Here is a 25,709-nt window from a genome sequence, read left to right as displayed (position 1 = left end):
CTTAAAAACAAAATATAATTATAATCTAAATCTATTATCAGAGAATCAAAACTTAATTCTAAGTAACAAAAATTAGTTATGAACACATACATGGTAACTCATTACTTATCTCAATTATTTTAGCATATCAATATAATTTTGACAAAAATCCAATCATGTCAAATCATACATAAATGGATAAACATATAATAAATGTATTTATACAAGAAAGAAAAAAAACTTATAAAAATCAAACAAGATAATAAATCACCCACAAATCAAAATAAAAACATATGTATCAAATAAGTCATAAATTATCAAAAGTAACCAAGTAGAACCATAACACATAAAGCAACTAACAAGTTTTAAATTTTTAGAAAATAAAGTTCTAATAAAGTTTCACAACATAATTCACTAAGTACCAAATAAGTAAACAAGATAATCAAGTTTAAACACATAATAGAAAGACATTAAAACAGACTATTTTGCACCCATAAAAAAATACATATTCACTATCTTAATCAACATAACCTTTAAATATAAAAAAAATCATAATAACTTTCAAACACAATCATTCATCAATCATTTCAAATTAATTAAATTTAATTAACAATCAACTAATTATGCACAATAATTTCTATAAAAAATTTCAAATTTCAAAAATTTTAAATTTCAATTTCAAATTTCAAATTTTTAATTTTTAATTTTTAATTTTAAATTTCAAATTTCAACTTCCAGTAACTTCCTTTTTCAACTTCCAACTTCCAATAACTTCCACTTTCATTTTCAACTTTCAACTTCCAATAACTTCCAAATTTTAATTTTGAAACTTCCAATAACTTCCAAATTTTTATTTTGAAACTTCCAATAACTTCCAAATTTTAATTTTCAAACTTCCAACTACTTGGACACAATTATCAAAGACAAAAAATCAATCATGTATATTGAAATTATTTAAACTAAATATAGTTAATAAATCATAATAAATTTTAACATAATCAAATAATTTTGAACTTATCTTCAATTTATAGAACTAAGTATATTCTATTGTAATTGATTACACATAGTGGTAATCGATTACCAGAAAATTAAACACTGAAATTTAAGTATCAAATAACAATTATCAACACATATCATGGTAATTATTTACTTAATTCAATTATCCTATCATGTCAAAAGAAACAAAACATAAGCAATTCAAGCATTAAACAAAATTCAATTAATCATATATATTCAAAATTAAAACTAAATATAGTTAATTAAACATTGTAAACACAATCAAACAATGTCAACAATTATTTTCTATTATCCACAAAAATAACTTAACTGAAAATATTAATCATACCTTAATTCATAGAGATGGCTTAGATGTTACCTCTTTTGAGATTTTACTAATATTGTCGCCGTATGTAACATGTCCACTTTTCTTGGAGGAAATGGTTGTAAATTTGGATACATCTCCTGTCATATGTTTGGAACATCCACTGTTCATGTACCACTTCTTCCTTACAGAATCTTCTTTGTTGTTCTCATGAGATTTTGTCATGAGACACAAGTTGACTTGGTCTTCATCATGATCTTGGAATAACCTGTTCTTGAAAATACTTTTGAAAAACAAGGAATTTAAAGAGGTCATTAATCTTGAAGTGGTTAAACTTTCTACAAGATACCTGCTCTGATACCACTTGTTGGATCGAGTGGCCTCAGAATAATTAAGAAGGGGGGGTTGAATTAATTATTCCTAAACCTTTACTAATTAAAAATTTACTCTTCTAAGGCTTTTACTTATGTTGTTAAGAGAATAAGGAGTAGAAGAGAAACTTAACCAAAAGTAAAAACGGAAATTAAAATGCACAGCGGAAAGTAAAAGAGTAGGAAAAAAGGAGACAAACACACAAGAGTTTTTATACTGGTTTGGCAACAACCCGTGCCTACATCCAGTCCCCAAGCGACCTGCGGTCCTTGAGATTTCTTTTCAACCTTGTAAAAATCCATTTACAAGCAAAGATCCACAAGGGATGTACCCTCCCTCCCTTGTTCTCTTTGAAACCCTAATGGATGTACCCTCCACTAGAACTGATCCACAAGAGATGTAGTCTTGTTCTCAGTCAAACCCAAGTAGATGTACCCTCTACTTGTACCATAAAGGATGTACCCTCCAATGTGTTAAGACAAAGATTTCAGGCTGTTAAACCTTTGATACTTTGTGAATGGGGATACAAAAGAATTCTCAAGCAGTTAGTCCTTTGAACACTTTTGTATTAGGAAAACGGAAGAATCAAAAGAATTCTCAGACTATGTCGTTTTGAATTCTTTGACAAGAGAGAAGGGAGACACAAAAGAATTCAGACGGTTAGTCCTTTGTTCTTTTGGAAAAGGAAGAAGAAAGACACAAAAAGAATTCAGGCGGTTAGTCCTTGGCAAATTCTTTTTGGCAAAGGGAGAAGAGAATGAAAAGATGAATAGCACAAGTTTTCAAGGTTTAGAAAACCAGAAAACTTTGGAAAGCTTTTGGTACAAAGAAGAATAAGAAGTTCAAATAGATTTAGGGCATGTAAAAGATTGATTGAATAAGTGTTCAAGATACTTGAAATGTAAAACAAAGCCTTGCTTTTATAGACTCTTCATGTCTGGTCAAGACAACCATTAGAAGAGTTATAACTTTTAGAAAAACTTAAAACCAATTTGAAAAAGTCAAAAACTATTTGAAGAGTTACATCTTTTGATTTGTTCAGAAACTATTACTGGTAATCGATTACCAAATCAGTGTAATCGATACACAAAGCTTTTTTGTGAAAGAATGTAACTCTTCACTTTTGAATTTGAATTTCAACGTTCAAGCACACTGGTAATCGATTACCAAAACATTGTAGTCGATTGCAACATTTTGAAATCAATTGGAACGTTATAAATTCAGTTGAAAACTTTTTCAAAAACATTTTGCTATTGGTAATCGATTACAACAATCTGGTAATCGATTACTAGAGAGTAAAAACTCTTTGGTAAAAGGTTTTTGAGAAAAGTTCATGTGCTACTCAGTGTTTTGAAAAAACTTTTTAATACTTATCTTGATTGAGTCTTCTCTTGATTCTTGAATCTTGATCTTGATTATTCTTGATTCTTGAAACTTGATTCTTGAATCTTGAATCTTGAATCTTGAAACTTGAACTTTATTCTTGAATCTTTGCTTCAAACTTTGCTTAACTCTTGAGTCTTTGGCATCATCAAAATAACCTTGGAAGGCATTGCTTCCACATAGTTCTCTTTTAAATTTATTCACTAATTTAGTCCTTCAATTATGTCCAATCCCATAAATGTGGTCCACAAGCCCAAATTTGAACGTTGACTATTACAAAGAAACGTTGACTGTCACATGTCACATTCTGATTGGACGATGAAAAGGTGCGCCATTTTACCGGGTGTGGTAATTACCTCAACCCTTACTGGTAATTACCTGAGGCAAATTGAAATCCCAAATTGAAGCCTGAAATTCCTACTCCTTAAGCTTATCTCTGTTCCTAGAGCGTGAGTTGCGTGAGGTGTTGGCAGTCATTGTTGACAAGGTGATCTTCCTCGAGAATTTGGGCTTCATTTTTAGTGTAAATCGTCGTCACTTGGTTTATGAATGAGGGGAGGTGTTGAAGGTTTGTTACTTTGTGCGCGTGAGGATCACGATAGTCGTAGGGAGATGAAACATCAATATTTTTGCAGGTAAGTCAGGTTATTTTATTGATGTGGTCCATGGTGTGTTTTTGGTGTTTATTTTTTATTCAGGTGTTGGGCTCCATAGGGTGTGTGATGTCTTTTGTTTTCTTATGCTCCCTTATGTCTTCTTCACGATTTTGGCTTTTGTTTTTGTTCTCTTGTGGGGTTGTTTGGTTGATGTCATTTTTATTCATGTTTTGGGCTTCATTTTCATTCATGTTTTTTATTTATTGAATTCACACATTTAGTGGGTTTTACTGTATAAAGGAATTTTGTTCTCTTATTACTGTCATTTTTTTCAGGCCAACCGAAACCATGGTGGGATGTTCATTTATCAGCCTTTTACTCTATATACCGATGGTCAAATCAAAGAAGAATGGGGTTGGGATGTGGATACTATGTCCTATATTGACTTCAAGAAGCTGATTAACTCTCTTGGGTACAAATCATTCAAGTGCTTATGGTATAGGGACTCTAGAAAAGCACTGAGCAAAGGGATGAAGCCACTTAATTCTGACTTTGATATTTTGCAATTGGCTAAAGATGTTTTTGGCTTCGATGTGGTTAAAGTCTATGTGGACTAGGGGGTGATTGACACATCCTCAAAAAAGTTGAATGATGTTGAGGATGACGAGGTTGTTGTAATTGATGGAGTGGAGGCTGAGGTTAAAGGTGTGGTGGAGGGTGAAGTTGAAGCAGTGGTGGAGGGTGAAGTTGAGGCTGAGGGGCAGGTTGATGGACAGGCTTTGGTTGAGGTTTAGGTGGAGGCTGAGGTTCAGGTTGATAAACAAGGTTTGGTGGAGGTTCAGGTGCAGGCTGAAGGGGAAGCTGATGTTCAAGGTGACATGAAAGTGAAAGTTTAGGTTGATGAACAAGGTTTGGTGGAGGTTCAGGTGCAGGCTCAACATGAGGTTGGTGTTGAAGGTGAGATGGAGGTTGTGGTTGAGGCTGTGGTGGAGGGTGATGTGGAGGATGATATTGAGGCTGAGGAAGATGATGATGATAGCAGTGATTATACTGAAGTTTCAGATAGTAACTTTGAAGATAACTGGAATTGGGCAGAATCCTTGGACCCTGAGACATTTACAGAGACTGGTCAACCCACATTTGAGACTAATGAAGCAAACTCAACAAATTCTGATTTTGGTGATGAAGATAGAGATTCTTATAAGTTAGAAACTCTAGATGGAAGTGATGATGAAGGTGATCCAAAAGTTAGATTTCCTCCATTTAAGGTGCCTAAAAATGATTAAGATGTAAAGTTTGAGGTAGGGTTGCAATTCAGTAATAAGAAACAAATTCTAGAGGCTATCAAAACCTTTGGTATAATGTCTACGAAGAATCTGAAGGTTAAGAAAAATGATAACAAGAGAGTCATTGCAATCTGTAAAAAAAAAAAGGGTAGTTCGTTCTACTTATGGTGTAGAAAAATGGGAAATTAGGTTGACCATGGATCAGGCATACAGAGTAAAGGTTAAGGCAATGGAAAAAATTGAAAGTGCAACCAGGGATCAATACAAGCACTTGAGAAGTTATGTTGTTGAGATACTAGAAAAAAACAAGAACAGCACTGTGAAGATCAAATGTGACTTAACTCCTCATGGTCCTGTATTTGAATGTATCTATGTATGTCTAGAGGCTTGTAAGAGTGCATTTGCAACCACTTGCAGGCCTTTGATAGGATTGAATGGCTACTTTCTAAAAGGAGAATATGGTGGCCAATTGTTGTCTGCAATAGGTAAAGATAGAAACAATCAAACGTTTCCTATTGCTTATGTTGTTGTGGAATCTGAAAATTATTCGTTTGGAAGTGGTTTGTTGATCTTCTGATATCTGACTTAGATGTTATTCAGGAAGGATGTTGGGCATTCATTTCTAACTAACAATAGATAAATATTAAAATTGATACTGCTATTCAGAAATCATGTTGGGCATTTAATTTATTCACTGTTATTTTTAGGGGTTGGTTGAGGTAATCAAGGAGCTTGGACATAATGTAAAACATAGACTGTGTGTCAAACATTTGTATGGTAATTGGAAAAAGAAGTATCCAGGAGCATATATGAAACAATTGATGTAGATGACAACTCGAGCAACAACTATCCCTGATTGGGAAAAGACCATGAATCAAATTAAGACTTATGATGCAGAAGATTGGAAGGATCTGGAAAAGTTAAACCCTGCTTCTTGGACAAGATCTGCTTTTAAACTAAGCACGAAATGTGATTTGCAAGTCAACAACATGTGTGAGGAATTCAACAATGTAATAATGGAGTACAGAGACAAGCCAATAATCACTCTGTTGTAAGGAATCCAATTTTACAGAAGTTCCAGAATTATCAAGTTAAGGACTATCCTCATGAGGTATCGGGTATGATTTGCCCCAAAATTCAGCAGATCATTGAAAAAAAACAAGAAAGCTTGTGAAGCATGGCGACCACTTTGGTTTGGTGATGCTGATTTGTCTTTGTTTGAGGTGTCAAAGGGCATAGAAAATTTTGTGGTTAATCTTAAAGAATAGACATGCTCTTGTAGAAAGTGAGAGTTAAATGGAATTCCATGCACTCATTCAATAGCATGCATATACATCAATGGTGTCGAACCTAAACTTAGTATCATTTCTTATAGTAGGTCTTTTTTTTTTGTTATTGTTATATTGTTATATTGTTGTTTTTGGTAACTATTTTGACTTGAATATGTTTCGATTGCATTTGACATGAAATCTACTGGCTTGACAACATATTCATTTATTGTCTTTCCATGTAATGGACCAAACTTATGGCCTCCTTTACAAAGACCAATCATGCTTCCACCAGTGATGAGGAGAGCACCTGGAAGACCAAAGAAAACAAGAAATAAGAGAAATGATGAGTCTAGGAACAACTTCAAACTGCCAAGACAATCAAAATCAATTGTTTGTAAAAAAAAAATATGGGAAAGTTGGTCACAACAAAAAGACATGTAAAGGCAAGTGAGTTGATGATAAGAACATTTCAGAAGGGGGGAATAAGGTAATTTGCTTTCAAGATTGACAGAATTTGACTTTAATCATTCTTCCAATATTTGTTGTCAATTTTAACAGAATTTGAAGAGACAATCAACCTCTCCCACTAATGTTGTAACAAAGAAATAGAAAAGTGTTTCATGTACAAGTGGGACCACATCTGTAGGAATTCAAGGATGTGACAATACCAATCTAACACAAGAATCAAGAATCAGTTAAAGGAGTTGACAAGGAGGACTTAGGCACAATTGGATTATTTGTTTAAGTTTTTAGGATGTGGAAGTTATATATTTTGTGGCTCTATTCAATGAGGCTATGTAATGCATTCTTTATCTAATTAATTTTTCATGTTATGCTTAAAGAGGCTATGTAATGCATTTTTATGTAATTATGTTTTGTTGTCATGTTCAAGCTACTGCTTTGTTGTTATGTTGAACTTGCTCTTTATCCAATATATTTTTTGGCTTTGTTTTGTTGTTATGTTCAAACTACTGTCGAAACACAATTTGTCCTATTTCTTGTTAACGAGGCTAAACAAACCACTATCGAAACATAATTTGTCCTATTTTAGTCAAAACATATTTCAACCATGGGATCTTTATAGGTCCATTCACTAATTTATATTACTGCATCACCTAAAAAAGGAAAACAAATCAAAGTTGAATACCAAATTAATACCAAAGTTGAACACCAATAAAATCTTATTTCATTAACATAATCATTCAACAATTACAGTGTGCAGACTACAAAAAAACCAACTTATCACCATTACTTTCTTCCTAAAACATTACATAATCAAAACACCAACAACCAAATTACCACCATTAAATCACATTCCCCTGCCACATAATAAAAACACCAACAAGTAAACACAGACCCAAGAAAAAACCAATTCAATCCCTTATAATTTTCCCCTTCATCTTCATGTCACTGATCTTGGTTTGCAAACTATTTTCCTTGAACTTCAATTCATCAACCTTCTTCATCAATGCAATAATGATCCTCTTCTCACGACTATTCATAATTGGATCATGCTACTCAAAATAGTTACACCATTTTCTACCTATAACCTAAAACCTAAATGGCCAAAATAAACACAAAAATCAACACAAAAACCATAACATAACCCACGATATACATTATTCCTTACCCTGTATAGACCACAACCATAAAAATGTCTCCTTGGATTATCCTCAGTCCACGATGTCACTAGTGGAGCCTCTAGGTTACACAAACACATCATGCGACTTTGGGGCTCCAAGTTGTATGATGAGGAACTCATTTCCATGGGAATGGTGCCGACGACGACGTGCTTTAGACGATGATGAGGTTTTTCAACCACCATCTCCAAGAGCCAAATAGGACGACAACCTTGCTTCAATTTTGATTGCAACGATACAAAGAAGCAAGAAGCTTACGGGGTTGAGATTTCGACAAAATACAACCAAATGACAAGAACAAGAGTTAGCGATTTGCCTCGAAGTTTTTAGGGATTTCGTGATATTATAGGATTAAGGTAGTGAGTTTCTGATAAGCTTTTAGGGTTAGGGTAAAAAAAAATACCACACTAGGTTAAAATGGCACAGCAGTATATGGACGAACCAGAATGTGACATGTGGTAGTCAATGTTTGTTTGTAACGGTCAACGTTCAAATCTGGGCTTTGGGGCCAAAGTTATGTGATTGGATATAAAAGGGGAACTAAATTCATGAACAAATTTAAAAGGAGACTAAAATCGAAATTGGAGACAGCTAGGGGGACCAAATTTGCAATTTTACCTTACAAAAAAGACAACATGTAATGTAGCCCTCAATCACCACATTCCTTCCTTTCAAATTTTCTCTACTTGGTAATCTATCTCTCATCAATCTCCAAATGAAAATATTCACCTTAGGAGGGATATTAATATTCCATATTTTCTTCCAAATGGGCTCTTTACTAATCACATAAGTATAATCATACAATGCGACATACGTCAAGTGTACCCAAAAAATGCCATTACCATCCAATGACCATCTCGATGAATCCACTGCCTCCATCTCTCTCTTAAAATTATCAAAAATGATATTTTCCCATTGAAATCACTCCCTTCTCCGCACAAAGTTCAAACACATGCTAGAATTAATGTCTATGTGAGAGTCATGCGATTTATGTAAGAACTAATAAATAAATAATTAATAATTAAGGACTGAATTGTAATTGGATTAAATTGGAGAAATTTTTAAAAGTAATTGCTACTTGATAGGAGTAGTGATTATAAAGGAGTAATACCTACTAACCTAAAACAAGGTTATCTTTCGACAAAAAGGTGTTTTCTCTAACCTCTAGTCATCACGAACGTAAAGAGACAAAAAGAAGAGTCAATTAAATGAAATTTTGGTTTTCTCCTCTTTTAAAGAATCAAAGTGCACCAGAAAGAAGTCCTACTATGAAGAAATATACGCATTGTTTATCTATTATTTGTGAGAATCATATATTTCAAGATCATATTAATTTTCTATAATTGTTAATATCAGAAACACTTAACATTTACAACACCACCTCTCATTTACCCATCCTCTCATATTAGCAATAGTATCCTCCTTTTGTAAATAATTCATAAAAATCCACATATACTTATTTGCCAGGTTACTCCCACACTCATCCATCCTTCCAAAACAAAATATTATTCCCTCTTCGTACGACTTTTTACGCCCCATCATCAAGCCATCATTTTCCATACACCCTTTCATACTCAAGATTCAAGATAACATTAATTACTCTTTTATCATTTATATCTTTATTTTTCTTTAAATTTTTAATTAATTTACACATAACATGTATTGTGGAGTAAAAATGAAAAAACGATAAAATATGAAACTACACAACTATGTTATTAAGATAAATATTTTATTTTTACATTTTTGGATTTCTACATAAAAACCTTAAAATAGAGATATAAAAGAACCGAAGAAGTAATAAAAGACATTAATTTTGTTATAAAATAGAAAATATGATGGAAACTCATTTTTTTAAAAAAAAAATACTAATGATTACAAAATATAATTAAATATTTTATTATAATTACTATAAAATTTTGATATAACGACGAATTTAGAAATGGAGAACATTCTGTATCTATCAGATAGGAAAGTGATACGAAAATTCCCGACAAAATGAAAACTTTGTTTTAGAGACGAGCTTTGGGGCGAATATATGTCTCTAGATTATTCCATGTCTAGTTCCGTCTTTGACTACTCAAAATAGCATAAAAGATGGGACTCTTAAAAGAATATATTCCGTCCCTAAAATATTATAACCGAATATGTCTTTGAAATCATGTCGAATTATGGATCTTAAAATTTTAATATATTAGAGACGACTATATCTGTCCCTTAAGTATTTTTTTAAAAAATTTATCTATATATATATATATATATATATATATATATATATATATATATAATTGTATTTTCATATCATTTTTAACCATTAAATCAATTAAAAGTCTCTTAATGAACAATATAATACATATTCTTCCTAGAGGTATGATGGCGGGATACTATTATTTATTAGTATGATAAATTGGGTAAATTTATGCATGTCTTAAGGAAAAATTGAAAAAAAAAAAGATTGAAAATTTTGTCAATAGTAAATGATATATTTTATATATAATATAAAAGTGTATATAAAATATTTTAAATTTCAGTTTTTAAGAATATTTTTAAATATTATATATCCTATATTTTTAATAATATTATTTAAATATTGTATATTTTAAATTTATGTCTTTCATTTAATTTATATAAATTTAAGAATATATTTTTTATACTTATATAAATTTATCCTATAATATTGATGTTTACCACTTGAGTAGTTTATCATAAACGTATAAACATTTTATATTATTTTGATAGTTATGACATGAGCATGTTTGAGAAATATTATAATTTCCACCTCTTTTCATGATTTATAAAGTTGTTTTCAAAATAATTACTTATTAAATAAGTGAATACTTCAATTAATTATATATATATATATATATATATATATATAAAAGTTACATAAGAATTCAAATATATTATAAAAATAATAATTTATAAAAAAATATTTTTATAAATTAAAATGATATAAGACATGTATAAGTATAAAATTATTTAAATATATATTCATATATCAATATTTATAATTATTTTTTTTATATTTTTAACATACTTATATACATATCTATACTTATATAATATTTTTTTAAAAAAAACTAAAGAATATATGAATGATAATTGATATTAAGACATCTTTAAGCATTTGGCTGGGTTATTTTAATTTAATGCATTTCCCTTAAAATCTTTCTTAATAATGTGGCTATTTTATTTTTCTTTTTTTCATAGCAACAAGATCAAATTCTTTCCATTAAAACAACATTATGAATACAATGAGGAATATGGATCAGTATTTATATTCTCAAAAGGAAACAAAATGGAATTCCTGACTAAGGAATGAACTACCAAATTACTTTTCCTTCTACGTTATTGAACAATAATAGAAGGAGATCTCATAATATTGCCCATTTGTTTAAGAATCATTCCGCACTTAGAAATTTATCTTCCTCATTATGTGAATCTGATCCGCAACCAATTTACCATCCGATTCAATAATCGCATTGTGAACTTGTTGACTATTGAGCTAAATTAGAGCATGCATGTAAGACAGCACTTGGTGGTTCACCCTCACCAATTTTATTTTTCAAATCCTTTAATAGATACATTTGAAAATGGAAAATAATTGAAGATTAAAACCTCTTAAATTTGTACACGAAAAATAGTGTGTGCATTAATGATAGTTGCCATTCAAAAATCTTTAAGCAATCTTACTAGATCATTATAATTTAATTTTATTTCTTTTAATCGCTTCAATATTTTTAGCTTCCATTAATTAATTGTTGCAATTAATGGTTCTATTAGCCACCGTTATATATATATATATATATATATATATATATATATATATATATATATATATATATATATATATATATATATAAGCAAATCTGGAGCACAGTAGTTAACTTCCTTCATCTTTACAAATATTACATGGTTAGTGAAAATGATAGTTGTCTGCATATATATTCCGTTGTTCAACTTAATTTTTATCTTTCTAATAATTCGTGTGTATCTTTGTGACAGGACTTGTTCAAAATTGGCATTTTGATATTTTCTACTGTTTCCTGCAATTCGTGGGTTGGACATGGCCAGAGATTTGATGTGCTTAACTATGGTGCCAAAGGAAATGGCCGCTCCGATGATACTAATGTACATAAATATCCTTTTATCATATGTTGCCCACTCACAAAATACATACATAGTCATCACAATACACTTTTATATATACGGTTATCTCCTTTTATAATCCTGCTAACTAGTGTGCAAATTATACAATGATATAAAGTTTTTATTGAATATTATTTTAGTTAGAGTTGCATTGAAAATTACAGAGAGACCTCCAATAATAATAAAAAGAAATTTTTTTATTTTTACTTCTTCAACCCGTATCTTAAAGATAAGATATTATTATTATTATTATTATTATTATTATTATTATTATTATTATTATTATTATTATTATAGAATATCATTAATTTTGTTAATGATTAAATTTCGACAGAAAATTTGACTATCACCTTTGACAGGATTTCCACCACCCGTACAAATAAAATAAATTATTTATACATAAGAGTAAAGATACTATCATATGATAGTTGATAATAAAAAAATGGAGATATTTGAAATCCATATTTATCTTATCAACCTGATCTTATTGCACAAGACAATAAACATGCATGAATCATTTTACAAAGTATGTGTTAAGATAATCCACAAAGTTTTGATAATTAGCCTGCGGTCTTCTCATCATCGAAAAATAGCATCAATAAAAATAAAATTCTTGAAATCTTACTTAAGAAAATATGAAAACAATTAAAAATAATAACTTAGATTTATAATATAAAGAATTAAGCATTTATTTCATTCCCTTTAAACTTTTATTTTTAGTTTCTTGCCTCTGTTTTCCCAGCTTTTTTTTCTTCACATCTTATGTCATTAAACATATGTGAAATAATCAAATAATTAAACATCAATGATTAATATGTTGAAATTAAAATTAAATTATTCAAATAATATCTAAATTTAATCCTTGAAAAAAAAATTATTAATCAATTTTTTCTTACCTCTTCACTAATCTCCAAATTAATCAGAACTATTTTCCCTAGTGAATTGGGGATTTTAAAAAAACACAAGCACATGTACAATCACATGTCTTGTTTATTTTTTTACTTTAACTTTCTCTTACCTTTAATGCTCAGTTAATTTTTTTACTTTAACTTTCTCTTACATTAAATTTGCAAATACCCACAATTGCTAGTTTCATATATTAAAAAAAAGAGAGAGAAAGATTCTAAATCTTAATATGCTAATGCTGCCTTCTCTATAGGCTTTTGTGCAAGCATGGAAAGCTTTATGTGGAGCAAGTAATGGCACTTCGACACTTGTGGTGCCAGCTGGGCATACATTTTTTGTGCGCCAAACAAGATTCCGAGGTCCCTGCCAATCTCAAAAACTTGATATTCAGGTACAAACATTGCAAATATACCTTCAAATTCTCTACCTCACTTGTATATGCTAATTTTTTTTACGGCAAGAGAATAAGTACTAACTAGATAATAATACATCAGCAGTATAATTTATCTTAATTGAATAGAAGGCATCAATTGTTATAAATTCTTTAATATTTATTTTTTATTTTTACGTATAAAAAATATGTTTATAATTTTTTTAACATAAACTTCTTAAATATTAATTAGTTCAGTAAATTTAACTGCTTGAGGATGCAGATTATGGGCAACCTACTTGCACCTACGAAAGATGCATGGAAAAAATGTTCAGGACCGTGGCTTTATTTCCTTGACGTTCGCGGAATGACAGTTCATGGATCAGGAGTAATCAATGGTCAGGGACGAGATTGGTGGGGCAAAGTAAGAACACTGACATGTTTTATTTTCTAATTAATTTATTTTGTGGATGGGTTAAATATATTTTTAATATCCATAAATATAAAAATATTCATTTTTAATTCCTCAAAAAAAAATATTCATTTTTAATTCCTCAGAAAATAATCATCTCTTTTTAGCTAGTCTCTCTCGGTTTTCACAATGTGTCAAGTATGGTCTTTTTCTTTAACAAAAAATTATGTCTTTTTAGTTTCTTGTTTACGGAAATAAGGACCACAAATGATATATTTTTATAAATGAAGTAGTAAAAACTAAAAAGGGACAATTATTTTAAGGAACTAAAAGCAAATATTATCTAATTTACAAAGACTAAAATATATTTAACTCTTTAATAATTTAGTTATTTAGCTATTATTATATGATAGTTTGAACTTATTTTGATTTTTCTTAAACAAAAACTTATTTTTAAGTCTCTTATGTAGCTATTGTTGCAGGCTTAATTGCAGTCATTATTTATCAGATTAATCATCTAACAATATAACATTTAAACTTGCAGCCATATGGAACTGGAGCATGCAGCCACATGCCTACGGTTAGAACTTAGAAAGTCTCTTCTCATTAGGTTTTGAGTGGATCTTATGATCTTGTATTCAAGATTATCCAACATATACATCACTTAGAGTATGATTAAATTTGGTTAAAACATTTTTTCCTTAATTTATTTAATATGGGTTCAATTTGGTCCCTCTATTTTTAAAAAATTCAATTAAGTTTTTATTTTAAAAAAAAATGAATTTATTTTGGTCCCTTTACTAATTTTGCAGGCTCTTCTTTTCCAAAGATGTGATGGCCTTCAAATAAGTGGCCTCACTCACATCAACGGGCCAGGATCACACATCTTTGTAGTCCATAGCCAAGACATAACCATCTCAAATATTGACATATACTCTCCACTGGAAAGTCACAACACCGATGGAATTGATCTTACAAATTCAGTTCGGGTTAACATTAGAGACTCTATCATAAGAACCGGTAATATATAACATTTCAAACTTCATCAATTAATTATCGGTTTCCTTCCTCTTGTGTGTTATTTCACTATATGTTGACTCTACGACTCTTTTTTTTAATCTATGATGGGGTTGCACGTATATTTTTATGATATAGGCGACGACTGCATTGCTATGAAAGGTGGCTCAAAATTCATCAACATTAACAATGTTACATGTGGACCCGGTCACGGCATTAGGTATTCATCAAAATGCGAATTATATAAGTATAGTCAATAGTCATTTACGTTGTTCAAAATTTAGATTTGAATTCAATCTAGATCGTCACCAATATGTATGTAACTAGTGTTAGACTAAACATTTTAACCTGTGATATTACAAACTACAAAAGAAACACAGGTTATTAACAAAATGCAGAAAATACAGATCAAATCATACCTCCAGTCATTGTCATGAAGAGTTTCTTATTTTTGATTCTTTCAAGCTCTCTCTCTCTTTCTTTCTCTCTTTACGAGCGTTGTAGATTTTCAAAATGTTAGGACCAAATTATTACATTCTCCCATTTGGTCCAAACATTTTGACTTAATGCTCAATCTTCTTAAGAAATGAATATACAAATCATAGTGATAGTTCCTCTTACAACGAGTAATATCATCCATCTATTACAATATACTAAATTTCCCAAGCAATATACTCAAAGTGGTAATAAAACTTAATGAATAAACCCAATGTTTATTCTTGGTCCAAAACATAATTTTTCTCAAATAAATCAATGTGCACCCAAATATGAGAAAATATCATAATATAAAAGTTTCAATTTTAACATATAAGTATACAATCATAAAGTGGAACCAAGTCTCATTCTTTCTACATGATCCTTAAATTTAAACGGTGGCATGCCCTTAGCTAAAGGATCAGCGATCATCAACTCGGTGCTTATATGTTCAATGACCACTTTCTTGTCTTTTACTCTTTCTCTAATGGCTAAGTACTTAATGTCGATGTGCTTACTTCGACTTCCACTTTTGTTATTCTTATCCATAAAAACAGCAACTGAGTTATGGCAAAAAATTCTTAAAGGCCTTGAAATAGTATCAACTATCTTTAGCCCAGAAATGAAACTTTTAAGCCATACACCATGTGATGTAACCTCAAAACAAGAGACAAACTCAGCTTCCATGGTAGAAGTAGCAGTCAAAGACTGCTTAACACTCCTCCATGAAATAGCTCCACCAGCCATCATGAAAATGTACCCAGATGTTGATCTACGAGAGTCAACACAACCAGCAAAGTCTGAGTCTGAATAACCAATCACATCTAGATTGTCTGTCTGTCTATACATAAGCATGTAATCTTTGGTCCCTTGAAGGTACCTCGACACTTTCTTAGCAGCTCTCCAGTGGTCAATACCTGGATTACTCTGATATCTTCCTAACATTCCAACTGCAAAAGCAATGTCAGGCCTTGTGCTTACTTGAGCATACATGAGGCTTCCAACAACTGAAGCATAAGGAATGTTTTTCATTTGTTCCCTCTCAAAGTCATTCTTTGGACATTGGTTCAAATTAAACCTATCACCCTTCACAATGGGAGCAACACTTGGTGAACAATCTTTCATTCGAAATATCTCTAGAATTTTGTTAATATAGGTTTCTTGTGATAGACCCAAAATACCTCGAGATCTATCTCTATGAATCTTAATGTCGATGACATAAGATGCATCACCCATATCCTTCATGTCAAAATTCTTAGAGAGAAATTGTTTCACCTCATGTAGCGAACCCCAATCGTTGGCTGCAAGTAAAATATCATCTACATATAAAACAAGAAAACATATTTTACTCCCACTGACCTTGTGGTATATGCATTGATCCATGGGATTTTCATCAAAACCAAATGAAGAAATTATCCCATGAAACTTAAGGTACCACTAACGGGAAGCTTGTTTTAAACCATATATAGATTTATTAAGCTTGCAAACCAAATGCTCACCACTATTAGAGGAGAAACCTTCAGGTTGTTTCATATAAACCTCCTCCTCTAAATCACCATTAAGAAAAGTTGTTTTCACATCCATTTGTTGCAACTCAAGGTCAAAATGAGCAACTAATGCCAAGATTATACGAAGAGAATCTTTCTTAAATATTGGAGAAAAAGTCTCTTTGTAATCTATTCCTTCCTTTTGAGTAAATCCCTTAGTAACAAGTCTTGCCTTGTATCTCTCAATGTTGCCTAATAAATTCCTTTTGGTCTTAAAGACCCATTTACATCCAATGGCCTTTGCCCCATTAGGCAACTCTACAAGGTTCCAAACTTTGTTACTCAGCATGGAATTCATCTCATCCTTCATGGCATCATACCATAAATTTGACTCTTTACAACTCATGGCTTGATCAAAAGTTTCAGGATCATTTTCAGCTCCAATATTATAGTCAGATTCTTGCAAATATATAAATATAATTACTAGGAATAGTTGATTTTCTTACTCTAGTAGACCTCCTTAATGTTGCATCAACATTTTCTTGGGGATCATGTTGTTCAACTGGTTGTTCATCATTTTCATGAATTTGATGACCAACTTGAACTACTGGATTATCAACAACAGTTTGTGGAATGCCAATCATGTGTTGTTCATCATCCCTTTGAACTTGAGGGGTATGAATTACAACCAATTTTTCATTTGACGTGGAAGGTTGAGATTCTATATAATCAATTTCAGAACCTAAGTCCTTCAATTGATCACTCCCACTGATCAAATCATTTTCAATAAATTTGGCATTTCTTGATTCCACAATCCTAATAATATGATGTGGACAATAAAACCTATAACCTTTAGACCTTTTGGCATATCCAATGAAATACCCACTAATGGTTCTCGGGTCAAGTTTCTTCTCTTGTGGGTTATATATTCTCACCTCAAACGGACAACCCCAAATGCGCATATGTTTCAAACTCGGTTTCCAACCTTTAAACAACTCAAAAGGTGTCTTTGGGACAGCCTTGGTTGGAACACGATTTAATATATACACTACCGTCTTTAGTGCTTCAGCCCACAAGGATTTAGGAAGATTGGAGTTGCTAAGCATACTCCGCACCATGTCCAATAATGTCCGGTTTCTTCTTTCTGTCACACCATTCTGATTTGGAGAACCAGACATAGTGTATTGGGCAACAATCCCATGTTCTTGAAGAAACTTTGCAAAGGGGCCAGGTGCTTGTCCATTCTCAGTATATCTGTCATAGTATTCTCCACCTCTATCTGATCTCACTATTTTTATTTGCTTGTCACATTGGTTCTCAACTTCAGCCTTAAAGACTTTGAAGGCATCCAATGTTTCGTATTTGTTATGAAGCAAATAAACATTCATATATCGTGAATAATCATCTATAAAGGTGATAAAATATTTCTGACCACGTGCATCCATATCTAAACAACAAATATCAGTATGAATTATTTCTAATATGCTTGAACTCCTGTTAGCACCTTTCTTAGACATGTTGGTCTGCTTACCCTTAATGCAGTCCACACAAGTCTTAAAGTCAGCAAAATCTAGAGTATTGAGTACTCCATCTTTCACTAACCTTTTAATCCTCTCAATGGAGATATGTCCTAATCTCCGGTGCCATAACATAGAGGAATTCTCATTAATATTACACCTTTTAATACCAGTTTGAACATGCATAGAACTATAAGTGGCACTATTTTGTAAACCAAGAAGATAAAGACCATCAGACAAGATACCATTCCCAACACATTCAGAATTATAAAATAACTCAAATGATGTGTCTTTGAAATTAAAGGAATATCCAAACGGTACAAGTCTTGAAATAGAAATCAAGTTTCGGGAAAAACTTGGTACATAAAAGGTCTTTTCTAATTTTAAAATAAAGCCACTACTTAAAGTCAAAATGCAAGTTCCAATGGCCTCCACATGTGAGCCTAGCTTATTGCCTGATAAAATGTTTTGCTCATTTCCCACTGGTTTCCTTAGGTTTTGCATACCTTGTAAAGAATTTGCAATATGAATAGTAGATCCAGAATCAATCCACCAGGTGTTAATATTAACACTAACCATATTAGATTCATAACATACTAATGAGATTGATTTACCTTTCTTCTCAAGCCATTTCTGAAACCTGGGGCAATTCTTCTTCATGTGTCCCTTCTTCTTGCAAAAGAAACACTTTGCCACCTTCTTAATATCAGCTTGAGTTGGCATTTTATCATTCTCTTTCTTATTAGCTTGAGACTTAATTGCTTTGTTCTTCCCATAAGCAGTAGTCAGCAATGCACTCTCACCCATCTCCATTACAAGCCTTTCTTCTTCCTGAACACACATGGTCATTAATTCATTGATAAACCATTTATCTTTATGTGTGTTCTAGGAAATCTTAAACGGCCCATATTCATGTGGAAGGGTGTTCAAAATGAAATGCACTAGGAAGGACTCAGACATATCAACCTCTAGTTTCTTAAGTTGAACTGAAATATCTCGCATTTTCATGATGTACTCACGCACACCTTTCACACTGGTGAGCCGAAGAGAAGAAAACTTCATGATCAAGGTGCTTGTTAAAGTCTTATCTGAAGTGATGAACTGGTCATCAATGGCCTTAAGCAAGTCTTGGACCTTTTCATGCTGGTCAACAAAACCATGTATCTCAGCCGAGATTTTGGTCTTAATGAACATCACGCTGAGCCGGTTGGATCGCTCCCACCGCTCATATAGCGCAACGTCAGCTGTGCTACTTTCATCAGTGATTGCAAGTGGTTCGTCTTTCCTTATAGCATAGTCTATGTCCATCCACCCCAATTGTAGAAGAATTCTCTCCTTTCATATCTTATAGTTATTTCCTTTGAGTTCGGGAACATCACATTGAATATCAGAAAAACTAATAGTTTGAGAAGCTGCAAAATTCAAAGGCTTATGTCAAAATTTGAGGCATACTAATCTTAATTGTATCTTTTACCAATGTAAACATACCATAAAATTGAATCTTGTGACATAAAAATTGTTTGTGGGCTAAATTTTTAATTCAATAAGAAACAATTAAACCTTATGATAGAATAATCAAATTACTTGCTCAATATTTATGCTTTACGGGTACAACATGAAAATAATTTAATTTCCATCGTAAATATTTACTTTATGATAAAATCGACAAATTATACATACATCATGATGTCTCTGGGTAAATCATGAAAAATAATACGTCATTTTATTCCAATTAATTATACAGATATAATAAAAATTCCTGTGAGATAAAATTCATTATATAAGTATAATTAATTACAATATTATGTCTAATTTCTTATATGATCTTTAACCAACTTAATATATAATTTTAATCAAATATAGATGTTGTGGCTAATCCATAATTAATCAAAATTATAAAGATCACTTAGACATAAAACTTTATTATATGAGAATAAATGGTATTTTGCATTTCAAAATCAAGATACAATATAATTATGAATAAGATTCTCATATAATTTTATAATTGAAACATAATATTATGCATTTGATTTCATATATATATGCATAGAATAAAATTTTCCAGAATATATTCATGCATAAAATAAATCAAAATTCCAAAAATTGTAAAGCAGAATAAGTATATATAACATGAAAAACGATTACTTATCAGGAAAGTTTTACTGGTTTAGTGGTCTGCACATACTACAGCATTTGATAGAGTCAAGGGTTTGACACCCAACTAGCACAAAACGTAAGAGTTTTCATTTTTTTTTTACAAACTACAAAAGAAACACAAGTTATTAACAAAATGCGAAAAATACAGATCAAATCATACCTCCAACCATTGTCATGAAGAGTTTCTTGTTTTTGGTTCTTCCAAGCTCTCTCTCTCTTTCTTTCTTTAGATGATGTATCAGGCTGAATTCGAAAGGGATGAGCTCAGGGACCAAATCCATGTGCTATATATAGGCATTTTATCATCAAGAATGCATTTAATAGTCATTACCACTCATTATTGACGGTTACAAATCATTAGTGGCCATTACCACCCATTAACAGTCATTCAATTTGGCTTCCAAAACTGACGAGCGTTACAGATTTTCAAAATGTTAGGACCAAATTATTACAGCTAGTCCCTCCTAAAGCATGCACATCTTGAGTTAGACATTTCATATCTATAATTTTATTTATTGACAAATATTAGTTTGTTAGAATGTTAGTTTTTTATTATTAGAAAAGATGGAACCACAAGCTTTCATTTCTTTCCTTTTCTCCTAACCATCCAACCTACCTTATATCTCCTTCATATCTATAATTGAAAAGCCTGAAAGAAAAATGTAAATTTTGTTAAGAGATGCAGACATTAACTTGTGTAGTTTTAGATTTCATCTGAATTTAAGTTTTATGACTTAATAATTCTTCTCAAATTTTCATGCAGTGTGGGGAGTATAGGGCAAGGTGGGCAAGAAGAATTTGTAGAAAATGTGAACGTCAGTAATTGCATATTCAATGGAGCTAGTAGTGCAGCTAGAATCAAGACATGGCCCGTAAGTAATATATGCTTCAATTAGGAAAATGAAAAAAAGAACAAAACATGTTTCATTATTACTTTTGTTTTGGTGTTGTTTTCTATCAGAAATAGAATTTTACCTCAATAATTTATGTTGACTTTTAAAACTATACTTTATTTTGTGAATTATTAAGTTGAAATTCCACTTCTCATTGAAAAACAGCACTAAAATCATCTAATAAACTGTATCTATGTTTTGTCCAATGAACGATTACATAAATAAGACCCAATGTTTGTATCTTAATTTTAATTAACAATAATTCAATCTATTTTTCAAAGGGTGGAAAAGGATACGCCAAGAATATTGCCTTCCAGAATATCAGCGTCAATCAAACAGATTACCCAATATATCTTTCCCAGCATTACATGGGCACCCCAGAAAAGGTTAATATTCTTTCTCACCATCTAGTTGTGTTGATTTGTTTAATGTTTATGGACAATTTGAATCATTTTCGTTTTTATTTTGAGTGCAGAAGGACGCAGTAAAAGTGAGTGATGTCACATTTAGTAATATCCATGGAACATGTATTAGTGAGAATGCAGTTGTGCTGGATTGTGCCAAGATCGGGTGTGACAATATTGCCCTGAAACAAATCAACATTACCTCAATCGATCCAAAGAAGCCAGCTTCTGCAAAGTGCAATGATGTTCATGGGAAGGCTACTGACATTGTTTCTCCTCCTGTCCATTGTCTGCATCGCTAAAGAGACATGTCTACCTTGATAAGTGTTGAACTTAATGGGCCGTAAAACTTATTTTATTTACTATTTACCGTTGTAATGATGTTTGCTTGTAGCATGCCTACTTATGTCTGTAAGTAATGTTCCTATAGCTGGGTTTAATGGTTGTTTTTATTTTAGGCAAAACTGTCCTCTCTTTATGTGAGTAGTTGCATGTATTTTGATGACAGCATGTATGGGTATCATGATGAGCTGCCACTTCTCACCTATTTGCACTTAAATATGAATGGAAACATGCAAAACAATATGTATGTTAAGCAAAAACAAAAATTGCTCTGCTCTCTCGTCTTCTTCTCAACTCTTTATGTTTTATGGTTTTTATGTTCATTCTTGTCTTGTTTTAACTATAAGATTAAAAGGATGAAAGTTCTCAGTTAATTTTCTAGTTTTGTACAACTGTATTGATACATACATGAAAGTTTATATAAAACAAATGAATAACAGAAAATTGTTATTAGTGTATCGTATCAGTACAAAGAAATATTATCTTTAAGTAAATTTCATATAAAAATAGAAAGAAAAAAACATAGATTCAGAGACTTGGCACTTTTATTACTGTTCTCTAATCAAAATTGAAGTTTTTCTTCAGTAATTTATGTTGACACTTTCAATTCTGATTGAAAAATAACAGTAACAATACCTAAAGAACTTTAATAGATATTGTTCTGTATATTTCACATATATTTAAGACTTAAGAGTTGAATTTTAATGCTCCAGAAAAAAATTTGCTGTCATTGTAAATTTTTCCACTAGTTACTTTGCAAACATGATTTAGCACATGATTAAAACTTTTGAAGCTTTCAGGCTTCAACAAATAAATAGAAAATCTTTGATGCCCCTTACCAATTCGTTACCAGAAGTCTCCGCAGGAGCATAAACCATTCTTGAAATGGTGGAAGCGATTGCGGTCCCTCACCACAATCTCTCGGTTATAAACCTTAGATATGAACTTAGTAGCAGAGTGACAATCTTCGCAGACGCGCAAGTTCTTCACAATTCTAATTGGCGTTCCAGGGGGCGTACTCAGAAGAGCAAAAGCTATAGCAAGCTTTTCACTGTGTCTATACAAAGCATCTTCCTTATCTTCTTCATCAATGTCAAGCAATACTTGTGATGTTGTAGGCACATACCCTGCTCTCTTTATCTCCCTTCCCATCTCTTCCACCATTTCATATATCTCCTTGTACTGATCATGTGACTTATCTCCTGCAACAAACTCATATATTTCATTATTCATCTCAATCATGGTGCTCCCTGGAATCTTCCTCATCCCCTTCACATCCATCATCTCCCTAACCTTGGTCTTCTTCTCCCAGCGCAGCAATTTTGCGTAAATATTCGACAGCAGCACATAGTTAGACTCGTGCGATGGCTCGCGCCTGATCAGCTCCTTCGCCACGCTCTCACCGAGCTTGAGCTCCCCGCGGGCATGGCAAGCAGTGACTATGCTTCTCCATATGACCTGGTTTGGCTCAACCGGCATGGCTCGAACAAACTCCAAAGCCTCATTCACACGTCCTGCTCTACTCAACATATCAACCATGCATCCATAGTGTTCAATCTTTGGCACAATGCTGAACATATTCTCCATTGTATTGAAATAGTAATGTCCCTTATCAACCAGCCCTGAGTGACTACATGCAGAGAGCACCCCAATGAAAGCAACATCATCAGGATCCACCCCTTGTTCCATCATCTCATCAAACACCAAAACAGCCTCCAATCCGCGACCGTGCATCGCCAAACCAACAATCATCGAAGTCCACGAAACTATGGTCCTCACTTTCATTTCCCTGAACACTTTCACAGCTCTATCAACATCACCACACTTGGCAAACATGTCTATCAGTGCATTACACAACTCCACAGACCTCATTATGTTCTTCCTCTCAATATAAGACTCCAACCACTTCCCCAACTCAAGTGCACCCAAATCAGCACACGCAGACAAAACAGAAACCATGGTGATCTCATCAGGACACACCCCTGTAACCTGCAAGGTTATGAAATTGAGATTCAAATTGTGAATCGTTAAGCTAATTTTTGAATCATAAATCATAATTTGTATTGAATTGTGAGATTCAGAGACTACAAAAAATTAACTTCAAATATTCATGTAGATGACATACAGTGTTCAATGTAATAATTTTATATTAGAAATTGATCAAATAAAACTACTTATCCATAAATCTCATAAAACAAAATGACTAATTCTATGAGTCTGTGAAGCCTCTAATTTAGAATAATGAAAACTAACTAATTAAATAGTCAAATAGAGGATGAGCTTAGGAGTAAGAGGAACATTAGTAATACAATATACAAAATTATGAGAGATTTATTAAACAAAATGCGGGACCTAAACAATTTTGTAATTTTCAATTAATTTCAACTGGTACAAGAGTGTTAGCATATTTTTTTAGAAGTAATTCTTCAATTTCTTTTCATTTATCAATTTTAACTTTTCAATTTCTTTCATGAGAATCAGTGATAAAAAAAAAAATCTTGGTCTGATTTGTATGATACAAAATTGTACCGATCCATTCATGTATCCTTAGATTCACAAAGTCATTTGAGATTCATCTTATATACCAATAGATAGATAATTGAATTGACCAACACCAGTTAGTTCAAGTGATGGGGACTTGGACTCCTTAAGCATACAGCAAGGGGTTCAAATCCTGACTCGTGCATATGAAAAAATCATTGTTGGGAGGGATGACCCACCCACCTATGGGTGCTAACAGATTCCCCGTAGGAGTTTAAAAATCCTGGTGACCGACCGAAATACGCATTTGCAGTCATATACAGCAGAAAAAAAAAAGATAAATAATTCATAATTGAGTTTAATAACTATGACCTGCATCTCTCTAAACAACGTAACCGCACGTGCAGAATTTCCCGCACGCGCGTACCCTCCAATCATGGCGCTCCACGTGACCGAATCCTTCACAGGACTTTCATCAAACACCTTCTTGGCAGACACAGGCCCAGACGACCCATCCTGACAGCAGCAACAATACATGTGAACCAAAGTGTTCCGCACGTGCGGATCCTCTTCGAACCCAAACTTCACCATCGAGGCATGCACCGCTCCCCCCAACTCCAACCTCATCATTCCGGCGCAGGCCTTGAGAACGAAAGGGAATGTGAACTTGTTGGGCGAAACAGCGTGCCGTCTCATGGTGTTGTAAAAACGCAGGGCGTGGGGCTTGGAGTGCGTCGTTTGGGCGAAGGCCCTGATGAGCGTGTTGAAGAGGAAGGCGTCGTGGGAAGGGGGAGGGGTGGTTTGGTCATTTGGGAAGAGGACGGAGGAGGCGTAGTGGACGGCGTTGAAGTGGGAGGAGGTGGCGGCGAACTTCGTGAGGACGAGTGGGTTGTGGTGGAGGCCGAGTTTGAGGATGAGGGAATGGATTTGCGTGAAGGTGGTGAGCGTGTCGCAGGTGGTGAGGAGGGACAAGATGGTTTGCTCTGCGACGCGTCGTTTTGTGGTGTGGGGAGGGAGGTGGACTTGGAAGAACGTGGTGGTGGTGATAGCAGATGATGATAGCTTTGTTAATTGCATTGCTTCATTTTTCTGCTCAAAGTGGAAAAGCAGTACAACACCAAGTGCAGAAACAGAACCGCAATACGTATCAGTTCATTTCCCTCTTTTCTTCCTTTCCGACTCTACCGTGCGCCGTCTCAAGACTCTCAACTCTACTTCTCTAGCCGCTAATAACATACTTTCTGTCTTTCACTCT

The 25,709-nt window shown here is 32.7% G+C and overlaps 2 protein-coding genes across 3 annotated transcripts; one reads left to right on the top strand and one right to left on the bottom strand.

The window, feature by feature from the left end:
- The first annotated feature begins 5,764 nt into the window (after positions 1-5,764).
- LOC114391695 (probable polygalacturonase At3g15720) lies at positions 5,765-22,059 on the top strand. The gene is made up of 10 exons (XM_028352668.1): positions 5,765-5,947; positions 11,851-11,976; positions 13,154-13,291; positions 13,554-13,694; positions 14,227-14,262; positions 14,495-14,702; positions 14,838-14,919; positions 21,098-21,206; positions 21,509-21,613; positions 21,703-22,059. Exons 1-10 carry the CDS (start codon positions 5,765-5,767, stop codon positions 21,931-21,933), a joined length of 1,359 nt encoding a protein of 452 aa, XP_028208469.1. The 3' UTR covers positions 21,934-22,059.
- On the bottom strand, positions 21,851-25,709 carry LOC114392386 (pentatricopeptide repeat-containing protein At4g21065-like). Of its 2 annotated transcripts, XM_028353510.1 has the most exons (3): positions 24,827-25,709; positions 22,813-23,962; positions 21,851-21,929 (listed from the first exon to the last, which is right to left on the bottom strand). In XM_028353510.1, the coding sequence occupies exons 1-2, from the start codon at positions 25,529-25,531 to the stop codon at positions 22,820-22,822; spliced, it is 1,848 nt and encodes a 615-aa protein (XP_028209311.1). In that variant the 5' UTR covers positions 25,532-25,709; the 3' UTR covers positions 21,851-21,929; positions 22,813-22,819. The 2 variants fall into 2 exon arrangements, with proteins under 2 accessions (XP_028209311.1, XP_028209310.1); XM_028353509.1 differs by lacking the exon at positions 21,851-21,929 and having other exon boundaries at positions 22,679-23,962.

The sequence above is a fragment of the Glycine soja genome, chromosome 17 (assembly GCF_004193775.1).
Source record: "Glycine soja cultivar W05 chromosome 17, ASM419377v2, whole genome shotgun sequence".
Lineage (NCBI taxonomy): Eukaryota > Viridiplantae > Streptophyta > Magnoliopsida > Fabales > Fabaceae > Glycine > Glycine soja.
This window is presented reverse-complemented; position numbering and strand designations above follow the sequence as displayed.